This window comes from Gobius niger (genome assembly GCF_951799975.1).
Source record: "Gobius niger genome assembly, chromosome: 7".
Classification (NCBI taxonomy): Eukaryota; Metazoa; Chordata; class Actinopteri; order Gobiiformes; family Gobiidae; genus Gobius; species Gobius niger.
In genome coordinates, this window is record NC_136858.1 from 15,777,251 (window position 1) to 15,793,358 (window position 16,108).

At 41.9% G+C, this 16,108-nt stretch overlaps 1 protein-coding gene across 1 annotated transcript in view; it reads left to right on the forward strand.

Annotated features, from left to right (window-relative positions):
* The window catches only part of col17a1b (collagen, type XVII, alpha 1b), a gene marked incomplete at its 5' end in the record, with an annotated part of 37,312 nt that extends 21,602 nt beyond the window's left edge, over positions 1-15,710 (forward strand). The window contains 47 exons of the mRNA XM_079559380.1: positions 1,152-1,235; positions 1,325-1,384; positions 1,460-1,606; positions 2,102-2,194; positions 2,266-2,310; positions 2,482-2,625; positions 4,506-4,892; positions 6,249-6,605; positions 7,531-7,581; positions 7,670-7,687; positions 7,765-7,791; positions 7,881-7,934; positions 8,012-8,116; positions 8,207-8,260; positions 8,707-8,742; positions 8,816-8,869; positions 8,949-8,975; positions 9,125-9,160; positions 9,249-9,311; positions 9,965-10,000; positions 10,112-10,183; positions 10,262-10,288; positions 10,379-10,414; positions 10,516-10,551; positions 10,640-10,720; positions 10,801-10,836; positions 11,272-11,355; positions 11,428-11,508; positions 11,583-11,624; positions 11,707-11,766; positions 11,836-11,898; positions 11,973-11,990; positions 12,085-12,102; positions 12,177-12,260; positions 12,333-12,371; positions 12,552-12,668; positions 12,759-12,878; positions 12,960-13,064; positions 13,141-13,278; positions 13,351-13,461; positions 13,536-13,724; positions 13,853-13,993; positions 14,066-14,293; positions 14,365-14,529; positions 14,653-14,733; positions 14,809-14,892; positions 14,975-15,710. Of these exons, the coding sequence (XP_079415506.1) occupies positions 1,152-1,235; positions 1,325-1,384; positions 1,460-1,606; positions 2,102-2,194; positions 2,266-2,310; positions 2,482-2,625; positions 4,506-4,892; positions 6,249-6,605; positions 7,531-7,581; positions 7,670-7,687; positions 7,765-7,791; positions 7,881-7,934; positions 8,012-8,116; positions 8,207-8,260; positions 8,707-8,742; positions 8,816-8,869; positions 8,949-8,975; positions 9,125-9,160; positions 9,249-9,311; positions 9,965-10,000; positions 10,112-10,183; positions 10,262-10,288; positions 10,379-10,414; positions 10,516-10,551; positions 10,640-10,720; positions 10,801-10,836; positions 11,272-11,355; positions 11,428-11,508; positions 11,583-11,624; positions 11,707-11,766; positions 11,836-11,898; positions 11,973-11,990; positions 12,085-12,102; positions 12,177-12,260; positions 12,333-12,371; positions 12,552-12,668; positions 12,759-12,878; positions 12,960-13,064; positions 13,141-13,278; positions 13,351-13,461; positions 13,536-13,724; positions 13,853-13,993; positions 14,066-14,293; positions 14,365-14,529; positions 14,653-14,733; positions 14,809-14,892; positions 14,975-15,030 (4,190 nt within the window). The remainder of the gene's footprint in view (positions 1-1,151; positions 1,236-1,324; positions 1,385-1,459; positions 1,607-2,101; positions 2,195-2,265; positions 2,311-2,481; positions 2,626-4,505; positions 4,893-6,248; positions 6,606-7,530; positions 7,582-7,669; positions 7,688-7,764; positions 7,792-7,880; positions 7,935-8,011; positions 8,117-8,206; positions 8,261-8,706; positions 8,743-8,815; positions 8,870-8,948; positions 8,976-9,124; positions 9,161-9,248; positions 9,312-9,964; positions 10,001-10,111; positions 10,184-10,261; positions 10,289-10,378; positions 10,415-10,515; positions 10,552-10,639; positions 10,721-10,800; positions 10,837-11,271; positions 11,356-11,427; positions 11,509-11,582; positions 11,625-11,706; positions 11,767-11,835; positions 11,899-11,972; positions 11,991-12,084; positions 12,103-12,176; positions 12,261-12,332; positions 12,372-12,551; positions 12,669-12,758; positions 12,879-12,959; positions 13,065-13,140; positions 13,279-13,350; positions 13,462-13,535; positions 13,725-13,852; positions 13,994-14,065; positions 14,294-14,364; positions 14,530-14,652; positions 14,734-14,808; positions 14,893-14,974) is intronic.
* Positions 15,711-16,108: the final 398 nt, after the last annotated feature.

Genomic DNA, 16,108 nt, shown 5'->3' on the forward strand with positions numbered 1-16,108 from the left:
CCAAGTATGGGGACATTTTGGAGGAAAACCTGCTGGAGTCAGCAAGAGAACTGAGGCTGGGGCGGAGATTCACCTTCCAGCAGGACAATGACCCAAAACACAAAGATAAATCTACAATGGAATGGTTCAATAACAAACATATTAATGTGTTAGAATGGCCCAGTCAAAGTCCTGACCTAAATCCTATTGAAAATCTGTGGAAAGATCTGAAAACTGCTGTTCACAAACGCTCTCCGTCTAATGTGACAGAGCTTGAGTTGTTTTGTAAAGAGGAATGGGCTAAAATGTCAGTCTCTACATGTGCAAATCTTGAAGAGTCAGATCCCAAAAGACTTGCAGCAAAAGGGGGTTCCACAAAGTACTCATTCATGCTGTATGAATACTTATGCACGCCCCACTTTTCACTTTTCTATTTTAAAAAAAATAACAGAATCATGTATCATTTTGCTTTCACTTCACAGTTGTCAGTTACTTGTGTGTGAACGTTCAGTAAAAAAATCAAAATAAAATCTTTATGTTAAGGGTTGTAAACATGACAGAATGTGCAAAAGTTCAAGGTGTATGAATACCTTCGAGAGGCACTGTAAATAAATTTGACTTACTTACTTACTAAAAGCTTCTAAACAGGTGACAAAAAACATCGAAAACAGGTAACAAATAAGGGATGAAAGAGCAACAAAAAAGCCTAGGATCTAATCTATGTTGTTTAGGGTCTCAACTCTGAGCAAACAAATCTAGATTGCTCCTTTGCTATGATGGGAAACTCCTGATTGTGATTAGTGGTCGCCTTACACCTAATGTAGCTGGTTCTTTATATCTTTTTGTTCTGTAGCTCATAGTTTTGTGCCAGTAACAAGCTGCACAACTGTATTTGTGTGAAAATGCTTAGTGTAAAGGCATGTTGCGCCACTTAACAAAAACATGCTGTGACCTGTCAAAAGCCTTGGTTTCGATCTATAAATTGTCAAACAGAAGAACTAAAGCTGTGTATTATTTGTTGTGCAAGGCTATAAGGGATTGACGTAAACTGGTATAATTCAGTTCAGATTAAATATCATTTCTAACTCTGGTCACAATTATCTGTGTGGTTTTACTATTTTTTTTTTAAGATAGAGAGTGCTCAGTTCTAAATGTTGGCTGTCTCTCCCCAGTGTATGGCTTTCAGAATAATTTGGGACCTACATCTGGCAGTGTGCTCACCACCAGTGGAGCCAACACCAGTGCCAGCCTGGGAGGTGCGGACTCCTTCCACAGTAATAATCACCATTTTTCTCCTTACCTTTCTGCTTATGTGTGTCTTCACATAATGTCTGCTCAATTACAGGTTATGGAGTGCAGAAAAATGTGTCCAGCGCCGCTATCGTTGGCTCTGGAGTCTCCACAGGTATTGCAACTGTGGAGAAAAAAGCTGTCAAAAAAGGTCCAAACAGATGTCTTTAATGTTTTTTCCTTTTAGCAGCCACCAGATCTCAGACAGAGGACTATAAGAGGATGGTGGCGGCCGATAAGGAAAACTTTACAGCCAAGAGAGATGCGGAGACGCTAATTCTGGCCAAAGACAGTGGGAAGCAGTTTACAAGTGGCAGCAGCGTGCACATTGGAGGAGGTCAGTACATTTCAGAACTATTACAATTAATGTTTCCACCCAATTGCATAATACACTTAGTTTTAAAGCAACTCTTCATATATTTTGATCTTGTAACTTTAAGCTAACTTCCTGTCACACTTTTCCCACAAAATATTCATACACTATATGTCTCTTCTTGGTAGACAGACAGGAATTAACTGCGTAACATTGCAGATTTGAATGTTGCCGCCAGAGGCCGCCAAAGCAACCTTAGGGCTTTTGTTATTTTGCCAAGGAAATGACTTGAATTATGGAAAGCCAAGCAAAAACATCCAACTTGAAGTTCAATTATGTGTTATTGGAGTCAGATGGAAATTAAATGACTTTTTATGCCCATGTAAATAGTTGACTCATGCGCTTTCAGACTATTTTATGTACTGGCACACACACAATATGAACACTGTTGGCCCATGTGAAATAAACAACAACTTGGTGAAGCTTTAATGCCATTGTGTGTTTTAAATGTTTGCGCAGGCTCTTTGTCTGGAGACTCCATCAAGAAAGAGAAGCTCATTGCAAGTTACGGTGACGCGGGTCAACTGAAGGGGGGCCTGGGCCAGTCTTATTGTAAGTGACGCTTCCAACTAGATGTCGCCAGTCTGTGTCACACAATCTATTATACTGTCATTTGTTTCCAGATGGGAGCTCTGGAGTTTTGATGAAAGATAAAGCCACATATGCAGGTGATACATTCGGAAGATACGCAGTGAAAATGCACCTTTGTTGATTTGGTTTCAGCTGACAGAGAATCTTAAAGCCTATTTTTGCCCATAATCTTATAAATACAATTCTAGCATCTGATTTCCTGCCTCCATCTCAATATATTGTTGGATATAAACTTGTGCTGTGTCCAGAGATCCGTCGGGACAGTGGGGTTTTCGGAGGCGGGGGATTTTGCTGCTGCTCCGATTCGTGTTGCTCCTGGTGGAAATGGCTTCTCGGCCTCCTCCTCCTCTCCCTTCTCCTGCTCGGACTTCTGTTTGGCCTCATCGCTCTGGGTAAGTCAACAAAATGTGACGCAAATCCCCGACTAGATCACTGTTTAAAAGGTAAAAGAGTTTTACAGGGGAGCGATGTCAAAAAGCTAATCTCTGTGGAGGCCCTCTGTGGGGTCGAGGCAATAAAATGTTTCAGGTTTTATAAACAAGAGAAAGTTATTATGCAGCGTTGCTAGGAGCTGTGAGAAAGTCGCACACTCCTCTGTCTGGAAATATGATCCGAGCGTATTGTGCTATTGCCATGAGGTCTGGGATTCATTGTCAGTGGAGCAGTATATTGTTTTGCAGCTGTCAGTTGTGTGGAAGGAGCTAACCTGACCACGATGACCACGTAGCTTCATCTTGGACTCAAGTGATGTCCAGAATTAGCCCCAATGTGATTTTTTTTTGTGCAAATGTTTGGCCTCTGCTAATTGGATTTAGGCTGACGGTCATGGGAAAAGATTTCTAAATCCAATTTGCGACTCGGGACTAGAGCAGAGTTCTGTGGTTTTGCGTGTCATAGATAACTGATTTAATAGATTAATCAGTGAAAAGGGACAAACGTCGCTGAAAGGAGGAAATGTCTTTGGGAGTGTTGGACATAAAACAGGACAGACTGGCGGTGCTGAGCAGATGTTTGGAATGTGGATTTTGGCCCAGGATCATTGATGCATCTGTGTCCAATCTGGGTCCTTTTAAGTTTTTAATGTTTTGCAAATGCTCTGTTTTGCACTGATATAACCCCTTCTTTCTCAATGCAACAGGGATTAGAACTGAGCTTTTACTTAGTTGTTAAACGACAAATCACATTAGGATTTGTAATTTAATAAACTAATTTTCTCCCCTTTTTAAAACTTTCAACATGTCTGACATTTTTACATTCTTTTTTATACATTCTTTTTTACTTTTAGAGAGAAGGATCTTGTGGACACATGGGAAACACTACCTGACATTAAATTTTCTCCCCTTTTTAAAACTTTCAACATGTCTGACATTTTTACATTCTTTTTTTTTATACATTCTTTTTTACCTTTAGAGAGAAGGATCTTGTGGACACATGGGAAACCCTACCTGACATTGATAACATTTCACAGGCCTTCAGTTTTATTAAAGTGAAGGAGTTTAAGGAAGGTTTTTATGAGCAGTAGTCTAAAAACCTACAGAACATGAGCACCACCTAGTGACAAAAGAGGGTGGTGCTCAATCAATCTATCAAATCAAAGTTTATTTGTATTGCAGGGTTTCAGGTGACATCACAGCATTCTAAAGGCCTATAATTTTATATAAAGGTAAAATTAGTTGGTTTTTGAGGACATTTTTGGTGCTGTACAGAGAGATCATGGATCCAGTGACAGAAATTAATGATTTTTTGTAATGAATACATTTTCTTTTTAGAAACGTTTTGGGAAAGTGTAATGTAAAAAAAAACAATAAAAAACAAAAAAACAATAGATATAACAATAGTTTAATATCAGGGCAATGTGCAGTTACATTAAAAAAATGGCTGCACCAGATTTAGCACTATGCTAATTTCCCTCTGTAGTCCTACACAATTAAAATTACAGAACAGCAACAGTCAAGTCACTGGCTATGCGTTGAAAGCTTCTCTGAAAAGACAGTGTTTTCATCTTCAAGTTAAAAACACTTAACTCAGTGACGCTTCGTAGGTTTGCAGCTTTGGGCCTAGTGTTTTGAGTGTTTTGAGCCCTTGTGTCCGACATGTACTGAATAGGCAGGATTTCTGAAACATACATGAATGAAAACACAGTTTCATGTATGTGTTTGATTAAGGATCATTACAAGAACATTATAATTATCCCGCCTTTTTGGGGCTACACTATGAATGGCTAATTTCACAGCTTCTCTTGTATTAATTCTGCGTTTTACCTTCTTTTCAGCCGAGGACGTTAAGAAGCTAAAGAACCGCGTGTCTACGTTGGAGGCTGAGTCGGCTGTCACTGCGGCGCACACCAGTCGATTTTCGGGCGGAAATGAAATCAACACTTACATGGGCGGCGGCATGGGTGGAGGAGGGTCTGGTACTGACAACAAGCTGTACGTGGGAGGAGCTGGTGGGACGGGAAGTGCGGGAGGTGCGGGGACTGGCACAGACACGAGGATAGGTGTGGGAGTGGGAGTCGGAGCCGGAGCCGGTGGTGTCGCAGGAGGAACAGCAGGAGGAGCAGCAGCAGGGGGCGCCACAGGATCTTCAGGAGCTACAGGAGGTGGCTCTGGGACCAGTGGAGTGGCCGTGATTGGCGGTGGCGGTTCATCAGGTGGACAAGGTAAGGACTCCAAATTGTCATAGAATAATGTTATCTGGAAATGGTATGTTTTTTCATATTGCTTCAGAATCAAGTCAAGTTGTTTCTGTAAAGCCCAATATCAGAAGTTGCCTCATAGTTCTTCCAAATGTTTCTAATTTACGAATTGGAACAGTTCTGAAAGCAGCAAGTTACCCCATGCCCATCCTTAGACCCTCCTTCACGGCAAAGAAATGTCAGTGCCTCAGTGGTTAGAGCATCTTTCATATGGATCCAAAAGTCATGGTTCAAATCGACCTCGACTGGTGCCGTCCGCCCTACTTTTCACTGTCCTTGGGCAAGACACATCACCCACCTTGCTTTTAGTCACCAAAGCAACTGTGGCGACATGCACTGCCTGACAAAAGGAATGAGATCATCTGATGACCTGAACGTCCTGAATGACCCGGTTATTCCATCAATGGCTTCTTTCCTGATGACATATTCCAAGATTACAAAGCCAGGGGATTCATCAGGAAAGAGGAGTGGTTCAGGGAGCGTGAGGCATAATTTTCCCACATGGATTTGCCACCACAGAGTCCAGATATTAATCCCATTGAGAATCATCGGTATGTGCTGGAGAAGGCTTTGCGCAGTGGTCACACCCTCCCATCATCAATGTAAGATTATAGTGGAAAAAGTAATGAGACACTGGATCTTTTGGCATTGCAGAAGTTATTGAAACAATTCCACAGCGAATGGTGCTGTAATCAAACCTAAAGTCGCTCCAACTAAACTTTTTTTTGTTTTGTGGTGGTGACTTTTTTTTTTTGATCAGGCAGTGTAAGTAGTAGTGCCATCAACAAGCGTCTAGTGGAAATGATTAATGGTCCAGTTAAATGTCTACTTCCCAAGCTTGTAAAGTGCAAATCAAAACCATTAATATTGTGTATTTAGTATTGTTGAGATTCTCTGACAATCCTTTGATATATACGTAGTGTTTATGTCGAAAAGTATTTAACAGTGATTTCTTGACATTTAAAATAAGCAATGGACTGCCCTGGAGCTTACTTTTGATATGATAATATAAGACAATCCTTTATTGATCTCACAATGGAGAAATTCACTTGTTACAATTGGCATTCAACAAGATCACTCAGAGTGTGCAAAAACAGACAGGAAATGTACAAACAGTTAAATAGTAGAAAATGAGGTATCTTATGTACAATAAGTAAAGCAAGAATCTTAGGGTGCGGAGCTATAACAATAAGGGAATAATAATAAATAAAAATAGGATAAAAATTAGAACAGGTTGTATAAGTAGAATATCACTGACAAAGTAATATTATTAATGTTGTTATGGTGATATAATGATTGTTGTGGTTCCACTCCTATCAGGCAGTACCGGGGCAGTTGCTGGAGGAGCTGCTGGAGGAGCTGCTGGAGGAGCTGCTGGTTCAGGAGGCACTGGAGCCGGCAACACCATCATCTACTTTGGCGGAGGGGGCAGCAGTGGAGGAACAGGAACAGGCACCGGCACCATCACAGACTCCAAGAGCACGTACACAGAGACCAGCAGCGGCACCAGCTACAGCAGCGGCACCAGCTACAGCGGAGGCTACGGCGGAGGCTCCAGCTCGGGCAGCGCTGGTGGTGCTGGGTTCACATGGAGCGGGGGACAACTGGACGCCGCCACTCTACAACTGGCCATTCAGCACATGTTGAGAACCGAGATACAGTCGCAGGGATTTAGGGGTAAAGTGCACACATTCAGTGAAATCATTTATCAAACAATCAGAGCCGGGCATGTTGTCGTGTCATCATGTCTGCAAATGTACAGCTTAGTGACCTTTAATGGCTGCATGTTATTATTGTTCTGAACATGTTGAACACGTACTACAATGGTAAACATGGAAATGTGTAACAAAACTGATGGTCACTTTATTGTCGCTGGGTTTTGCGTCACATTTTTGACGCTATTCATGTCATGTGTTTTTGTCGCTCTTTTGCCACTTTTTTGCTTTTAGATTTGGGTAAAGCCAAACAGGAGAAATGCGCTTGGTTCAGGTGGGGGTTAAGAGGTTAAGACCCCTGCACTAGGCCATGTACTGTTTTCTTAGAAGAAAGACTATCTCCATAATAACCAACTACAGCCGCAAGCAACAATAAAGGGCCTTGCCTCAAACAAAGCATTTTGAGTTTTTGTATGGATTTATAAGAAACACAAGGCCTAGACTTGAGTTAAATAGTAACCAGTTCGGCTTTTAGTTTGGATTTGTTAGATAATGAGTAATCCAAGGAGGTTTGTTACTGATTTGCCCGAATGCCTAAAAATAGATCATTTTATCCAGGCCCAATATTAATAACGAATAATATAGTCACATGAAAATGAATTTTGATTAATCAATTTTCAAAGTGTGCCAAGTACGTCTTTAACCTAGCCTCAACAAAGCACATTTTCTTCAGTTTGGTTTTACCCAAATGTAAAAGCTCATTTGAAAGCTAAGACCAACAAATATTATCGCAACGTTTTTTGTTTTCGTAGATTTTTGTCATGCTTTTGCTGCATTTCATTGCCTTTTCCATTGTGTTTTTGTCACATTTTTCGTTGCTTTTTAATAGTTTTAATGCATTTTAATGGAGTCGATTCAGTCACTGACGCTGTTGTTTGATTTTGCAGCTTATGTAGCGTCTTCTGCCAGAGGTGAACAAGGGCTTCCTGGACCCAAAGGTAAAAACACTGCTACAGGTTTTAATATAAAGGCAACTTATTTAAGGTCTGATTCTAAAAATTGTATTGATTGGATTTCTTTCATTAGGGGATCAAGGATCAAAAGGTTGGAAAACATTATTTATATAATTTATATTAATGTTGTTGTAATGTTTTATTAAATATAATTTTGCTTCCTAACAGGAGATACAGGTTACCCAGGAATTCCAGGTAAGAAATAAGCAATGATTTTATAATTATTAGTTGACTGTTGATAATGAACATATGAACATTTCACTTACAATGACCTCTGACCACAGGTCCCATGGGTCATGCTGGTCCTGACGGCCCTAAAGGCCAGAAAGGAAGTATAGGTACAGTAGAACCTACATATACAGTGTACATATTGAATTCATGACATACTGATAGCATAGTATGTTTTTGTGATCAGGTGAAGGAGGACCAGAGGGGCCAGCAGGAATCAGGGGCCGTGAGGGTGCACCAGGTCCACGAGGAGAGCCAGGACCCCAAGGTTTTGGAGAGAAGGGTGAAAAAGGTAACTATAGACCGAGTCTTTCACGCTAAGCCTGGTTCATTGAGCCCAGCGGTGGAGAGCTGTGGCTGAAGCCTGTGCGTGTTTGTGCAGGTGCTGTTGGAGATCCTGGTGTTTCTGGAATTATGGGCCCGGTCGGACCAAAAGGTACAAAGATTTAATGCAAGGCCAATGGGCAAAATATGTCCAGGTGTGATCGATTTTTACCACATGCTGCAATTCTTATAAATTACACCAGATGGCAGCATAGAGAGCTTAAACTGGAACTACAGTAACTTATTGAACCTCAGAGATTTTCAGTCTGGCTCAGTGTCTGTGCACTGCAAAGATATACAGCGAGCTTTAAGTTTTAGACACTAAAGCAAATAACAACCTGGTGGTGGGGAGAGGGGTTTACAATATAGATAGAAAATGTGTAGTTTGTGAATGTAGCTTCACTGACATTGGCAATTAATCATATTCTGACATTGATTATTCATTTTTAATACAACAAGAAATACCGAGGCCTGGAATCTAAAGCAGTGTAAATAAAGCACCTTCATGTTATGAAGTGAGGACTTTGCCTTACATCTCTTTATTGTTCATGTTTTTAGGCTTGGCAGGATCCCCCGGACCAAGTGGACCACCGGGTAAGTTTAATAACTATATTTGATGGTAGTATATGTATTGCACATTTTCATTGTATCTTTTATGTGTTTTTAGGTAATCCAGGTGTGCAAGGATTCCGCGGAGAGCCAGGATTACCAGGGCTGAAAGGTACATTTTAATTTTCTATTTTGGCGTAATGAATGAACGTTGAATTAAGAATGTATGTTAATATTTTTTGTGCCTGCAGGTGACGGTGGACTTCCAGGTTTTAAAGGTTTGTTTCTTTAGACACTGGATCTTTTATTTGTATTTGTTTTATTTTTATTTTTATTTTTATTTTTATCATTTTTATTATTATTTTTATTTTTATTATTATTATTATTATTTATTGCTGTAAATCATTTTGTTTCATTTACTTTACAGGTGAACCAGGTGACAAAGGTCCTAGGGGTCTCCCAGGTCTGTAAAGACTTCAATTTATTCATTTCAAAATATACTTTCTTTCCACTCACTCAAATTCATCTCTGGATTAATTGTCTTTTATCAGGTGATACTGGTGTACCTGGTGTGCCTGGGCCTGCTGGAGAGAAGGGATCCAAAGGGTCAATGGGTGAGTGACATGACAATATAGGCAAGGCAAGTTTATTTGTAGAGCACAATTCATACACAAGGCAATTCAAAGTGCTTCACAGTTGCATAAATATAAGGAAACAGACACAATCATTAAAAACATCAACAAAATTAATCAATTACAGTAAGAGGCAAGAGTGTAGATAAAGTACAATATACAATATACTATACAATATATACAATATACTGCGACGTGCAGTATACAATACTGTAATGTATTGTAGATATACTGCCGTGTACATGTACTTGTGTAGGACCTAATGGGACACACATTCAATAGATAAAATCTTCTGTGGAGTGGGGACCCAAAACGTGTTCTGTCTATTTACTGTGATGACAGAGAGCACAAAGCAGGATTAGTGAAGTTATAATGGGTCTGTATCGGGGCAAGGAGCATGTTGCCCACTCTGAAAGTCCCTTATATACTCAGTAATCTCCCACTACATCTTCCTCTTAGATTTTGAGAACTGTTTCTTGTTCATGTTATATCACTAAGACTAGGTGATTGATAAAAACTCTCAACACCACTGCAATAACAACAGCTTACCACAAGAGGGCAGTGGGCTGTATGTCGCCCTCTACTGTTCTGCCATTTTCAGTCTGACAGTTGTTTTATCTCTTCTTTTTTGTCAGGTCATTCTGGACAGGATGGTTTGAAAGGCTCAAGAGGTAAATAAACCTTGTTTTTAATTATCAGTGTTATATTATTTTCTCTTTATTCACTTTGGATACAATGTGTAATAAAATGTTAAAACTTTCAAACTGTCTCTTGGTTCATAGGTGACCAAGGCCCTGTCGGACCTCCTGGACTCAGAGGTCCCTCCGGTCCTCCAGGAGATGCTGGCAACCCAGGTAAAGTCAGAAACAGCAGTACAAGTGTGTGGCTTTAGTTGTATAGTTTACACTAATTTGTCATCTGGTACTCTACAGGTCAGCCTGGGCTTCAGGGGCCGCCAGGTACTAGTTTAAATCATCATTGCTTAATTATTTCAGTCATTGTTAAGTGCACGCAGAACAATGAGCTTTCTTTCTTTGTTTTGGTTTTAGGAATCGCAGGAAATCCAGGACGTCCTGGAGTCAAAGGTAGAGCACATTTCACTGCACATTTTCAGATGATCCACAAATACTGTATTATGAATATACTATGAACATCATGGTATTTATTCTTTCCTGTGTGTGTTTAGGAGAACAAGGTGAACCAGGAAGAATCATCAATGCAGGTAATACGAGGCAATAACGTCAACTTTAAACTCCCCTAATTCAAATACATCCTCAAGTCTAAGATGAGCTTTTTATTTTGTTCTTCAGCTGGCATTTCCTCCGTGGGGATCCCAGGCCCCCCAGGCCCTGCTGGACCTCCCGGGGCTTCCGGACCCCCAGGATTATCAGGTCTGCACTACCACCACCAGAATAGTCACATAAAAAAATACTATCAATTTAAATAATTTTGTTTGATTTGTTTTTTGTAGGACCCATTGGTCCAGCTGGTCTGCCTGGTCAAACTGGTATGTTCTCTTCCTTAAAGAGGGGGTATTATGCCTTTTTCAATCACATAGCACCAGTCTATATCACACTACAATGATGACGAAACCTTCTGTTGGTCTGTAAATGCAGTAAATTAAAATAACTGCTCTCTCAAACTGGCTGTAGCGAATGTCTTGAAATAGGCCTCTGTCTCTTTAAGAACCTCTGACCCTTTCCCACACGCCCCCTCCACACGCTGTCTGTGGCATCAGTGGGGAGGGGGCTCTGCTGGGGAGCAGTGGTTGGTTACTCGACTGGTGACGAAAGCTCGGAGGCGTCTCCAGGAGGTGGGGGCGTTCCTAGGAGGACTCAGGCAAACCTGTCCCTAAAATGGCTGTCGATTTTGCATAATACCCCCCCTTTAACACAAAGTAATTTCCATTTGCCTTTCACCTAATTCTTCATATGTTTCTCAGGTCCTAAGGGTGACAGAGGCGACCAAGGGGAACCTGGAATATCCGTGAGAACAACTGAATCCATAAGTTCAAGCCGAACTCAAAGTAAGCGTTTTGTAAACACACCTTGAACACCAACAGTACAGCTGGTAGTCGAACTAAGCCTTGTCTTTTCAGACCAATATTCTGCAAGTGGAGCATCTGCAGCAGTGGGCCCTCCAGGACCCCCTGGGCCACCAGGAGAACCTGGACGTCCAGGTAACAACCCCCTATCAGTCGACTCTGTGCCTAATTCTACGAATGCGTCACTTATGAACTCCATGATGTTTTAGGTGATTCCAGACAAGGGCCACCAGGACCTCCTGGCCCACCAGGTCAGCCAGCCAAGTATCATAAGCATCTTTCAAGCAATGTTGTCGATATTGCAAAAATAATGACATTTACTTTGTTTATTAGGGTACGGCAGACCAGGACCTAAAGGAGACAGAGGAGAACCAGGATTTGCTTCCGGCTCAGGTATGTGTAGTGTTTAAATATGCTTGCATTTGTTTGAGTAGCTCTGAATTAAATCCTGATGTCTGTTAGCAAGTACATACTACACCGGACCTCCAGGGCCTCCTGGGCCTGCAGGACCAAAGGGATCCACTGGTATGTTGTGCACTTATAAAGACTTCAGATATATGTAACGAGACTTTACTGACAATACTTTCTCTTCTCTGCAGGGTCTCCTGGACCAAGAGGTATGTGTTCACACAAATCACTGATTTGTCGTAGTTTTGGATCTTCACCTCTGAACTCACTAAAATACATGTCATGTTCTGCACTGTTTTTCAGGTGAACCAGGAAACTCAGGTGAGTCCAGGCTTAATACAGTGCTGGATTTTCTTTTACGATCTGAAAACTGTTGAACTAAAAATGCTTTACAGTTTCTTACAGCGGAGTACAGACAGTGCAGGGACCACCGGGGCCACCAGGAGCGCCTGGGCGCCAAGGACCACAGGGCATCAAAGGTAACTTCACCAAACAGAAGCTGTCATCAACATTTAGGTAATGTCATTGACATTGTGATGTCATTCCTTTAGGGGATCCTGGAGTACCTGGTATTCCAGGCTCATCACGAGGTGAGTGGTGTTCAGTTGTTTGTTTAACAGTGGCTTGTTAGTGAGGGATCTCTGTCCAATCACCTAAAGGCTGGCGCTTTGATCCTGGAAATACCATTATTGTTTAAAACAGATAGACATGAAATTTCATCTCGGGTTTGTTTATTTAACTTGTTAAAACATATGAACATATTTTATCAGGCTCAGTGTCAGTCACTGCAGGTCCACCTGGTCCTCCAGGACCTCCTGGGGCACCTGGACACCCAGGCTCCTTCTCATCCTCCAGTGAGATGCGGCAGTATATCTCTGATTACATGAGTAAGAGAACCCTTTTGTTACAGTATAGCCTAACAGACACCAGGCCATGCCTTGATATGATGTTTAATGCAATGTTTTCTGTGTATTCAGGTCGTAATAGCCAGTTCGCTGCCCAAGGACCTCCAGGTCCCCCAGGGCCTCCTGGTGCTCCTGGATCCTTCTCTGGCTCTCTGGACGACCTGTCTACTCGGATCATTGCATACATACAACGTAAGTTTGTCAGGAGAAGATTGACACTTCTATTTCTGTGACTTTTTGTAATTTGACATTTTGGTAAATGTGCACTTTTAGGTTCAGGTTCTGGTTTGAGGCTTGGTGGACCTGGACCTCCAGGACCTCCTGGACCTCCTGGACAGGGCTCTCTGACAGTCAGTGGCCTCATCGCGTTGTTACAGAGTAAGTAAGACAGACACAGCAGACCGATAATCAGAGAGAAGTCAGATCAGTGTTTCTTCACTGTGGTCCTGTGTAGGAGATGATGTGAGGAGGTATGTGATCGGACCGCCAGGCCCACAAGGACCTCCAGGACCAGCAGGGGGCGCAGGGGGAGGCTCTTATGGCGGTTACAATGTGGAGCAGATAGCCACATATGTCATTAAAATAATAACTGGTAAATATACTTCTTAAATACAGTTGAAGTTGAAGTTATTTGTGTGGCTCCTGACCATGTGCTCATGTGCAGACAGAGGATTAGCGCGAGGACCACCAGGACCTCCTGGACCTGCTGGACCTCCAGGGTCTGGAGGCTCTGGTTTCACCACAGCCACCATAGATTACTCTGCACTGTTGAGAAGTAAGGACTGTGACTGTTCCCTGAGATTATAATGTTGTCAACCCTGTGATGTTATTCCTTTGTTTCTCTTTCAGATTCAGAGTTCCGCACATGGATGAACACTGCTCTGCAGCACAATAATCAAGGGACCCCAGGACCACCTGGTGTTCCGGGACTCCCTGGACCGCCTGGACCTCAGGGACCTCCCGGAGTGTCCACCTCCGTTGGGTTTGGTTCAGGAGGCCGCAGCTACAGCTTTGAGGACATCCAGAGATACATCCAGAGTGAGTTATTATTTCCTTTTGATGTCAGTTTGAATGCCTGGTAGATCCCAGAACAGTGCTATGGAAAGTTACTCCGGTTTAGCTTTAAGTAATAGTGCACCAACAAGCATATGAACCCTTTCTTCCAGCATCTGGGTTACGAGGTGTGCCAGGACCTCCGGGTCCTCCAGGGCCACAGGGACCACCAGGCGGTTACTCCGGATCTGTCTCTTACGGAGGAAGCTTCCCTCGAGAGAGCATCCGCGCTGAAGTGCAGGAGTATCTGTCCAGTAAGCACAGACATCCTCACCTGCTTACGTTACCGTAAACAGCTCCTTCTGTACTGTTGTTTGTGTTGCTAGGTGACGCTGTTCGCCGGTCCATCACTGGACCAAGAGGACAGAAAGGAGACCGTGGAGAGCCTGGTTACATCCGCAGCCACACTCAAAGTCATAGCATCTCTCAGGGGGACACTCGGGACACTCGCTATGGCAACCAAGGCACTCAGATCAAAGAGATCGACATCAGCGGCCTCACAGAAACACTGGATTACTCTAACGTCGCCATGAAAGTCACCGACTACATCAAGAGTGAGTGCAGTGGAAACCTCAGAATGCTCTCAAAGACTAGCTTCATGGGTTTCTCTTCTTTTGTTGGTCAGATCAAGGTCTGCTGCAGGACTATGTGGCTGATGGTTCACAGCGAGCTCATGTTAGAGCTATTCAGGGCCCTCCTGGTCCACCAGGCCCCCCTGGGCCTCCAGGATACAGCCGTGTCTTGGCCGCCTATGGGAACATCACAGCTGACCTGATGGACTTCTTCAGGGGTAAAAATGGCGGCTTCTATAGCTTTCCAGATACTGTAAATGCATGACTTCAAATATAGGAGCTCAGAAACCAGAATCTACAGTATGTAACTAGATGAGACTAACCCTCTTTCTTTACTACAGCACATGGCACCATCCCAGGCCGTCCCGGACAACCCGGCGCAAAAGGGGAGAGGGGCTACCCAGGACCCAGGGGAGAAAAGGGTAAGGTGTTGATGTCTGGGGGATGTATCATAATAATCTGAGACAGGTTTTAAACAGAGAATATTATGTCCTCAGGTGACTCGGGACAGCCTGGAATACCGGGATTACCTGGAACATACACTGTACAAATTCCACACAGACTCCAGAAGAGGGACTTAGGTAAAAAATAAAATGTGTAGCATCAACACTGACCAAAGAAAGAAAGAAATGTAACACCAACACTCTATTTGATCATTTGCAGCTAAAAAGGTGAACGGTCTTCGTCACAAAGATCTTCATCCAGCTGATGGCGGCTGAACATGAACTACTACTGGGTCGAACACATTTCACTTTCTCTCACTTTGTAGATTTTAAACTATTGCAGTTCATTCATTTCACGTTGCTCAGTCTTGCACAGTATGTGGATGAATAAAAGTGGCCAAATGCATCCGTCTCTCCGTAATAAAGTATTCTGTAGAGTGGTGACTGATTGTAGATACATGGGTGTATAATGTTTACTTGCTGAGTTAGAGGTTTGCTTTTATACTTTTTACAGAAACCTGGTTCGATTGTGCTTGTTCTGATGCTTTTTGCAGCTTTTGGAGTTAAAAGTCATACGTTTTTTTTTCTCTTCAGGATTATATTATAATAAGGATTGTTACTTGTTGAATACTGATGTCATAAAGGGCTACAGCAAATCATTTTAGATAGATATAACTGAACTCCACATTGAAACCAGTTCTCAAAATACATAGAAAGTGAATTATCTTCCCAATGGACACAATGAACTGAGGGGCTGTTTTTTTTTTACAGCACAATTGCTAAAACAATGTTTTACTTGAAAAGTGTAATGAACATTTTGTTGAAGGCCAAAGATGGAAACAAGATAATTAAGAAATATCATCGGACTGTATATTTTTGTATAATTGAGCACTGAAATATATTACGCTTTATGAAAGTGTTGGAAAGATGATCATGATTTACTTTAGAGTGCGATGTTTGAGATACACATATGAATAAAGATATTTTTTTGGAATTAACATTGCAATTTTATGTATTGTTTGTAAATGGGGCAGTCGTCAAAGTGCTGAAATGAGAGACCGGGACATTTTTATCTGGGGTGAGTTGTTCTGAGAAATTTTCGGTAAAAAAGTTCTGAATTTGGATAGTTTCGAACTTAATCCTTCAAAGGCTGTAACTGTAAGGTTTGTGCACAGTGTTTGGTAGTAACAGTACAATACATGTACCATTATTTGGAATACGTATTATAAATACTCATTTTGAGTAACTGAATTCAGGTACAATTACTGTGAGAGTATTTAGAAAACAGTTACTTTCCTGACTTCAAGGGGATACATTATAGTACTGAATCATTCAATTTGATCTTCATGTTGCA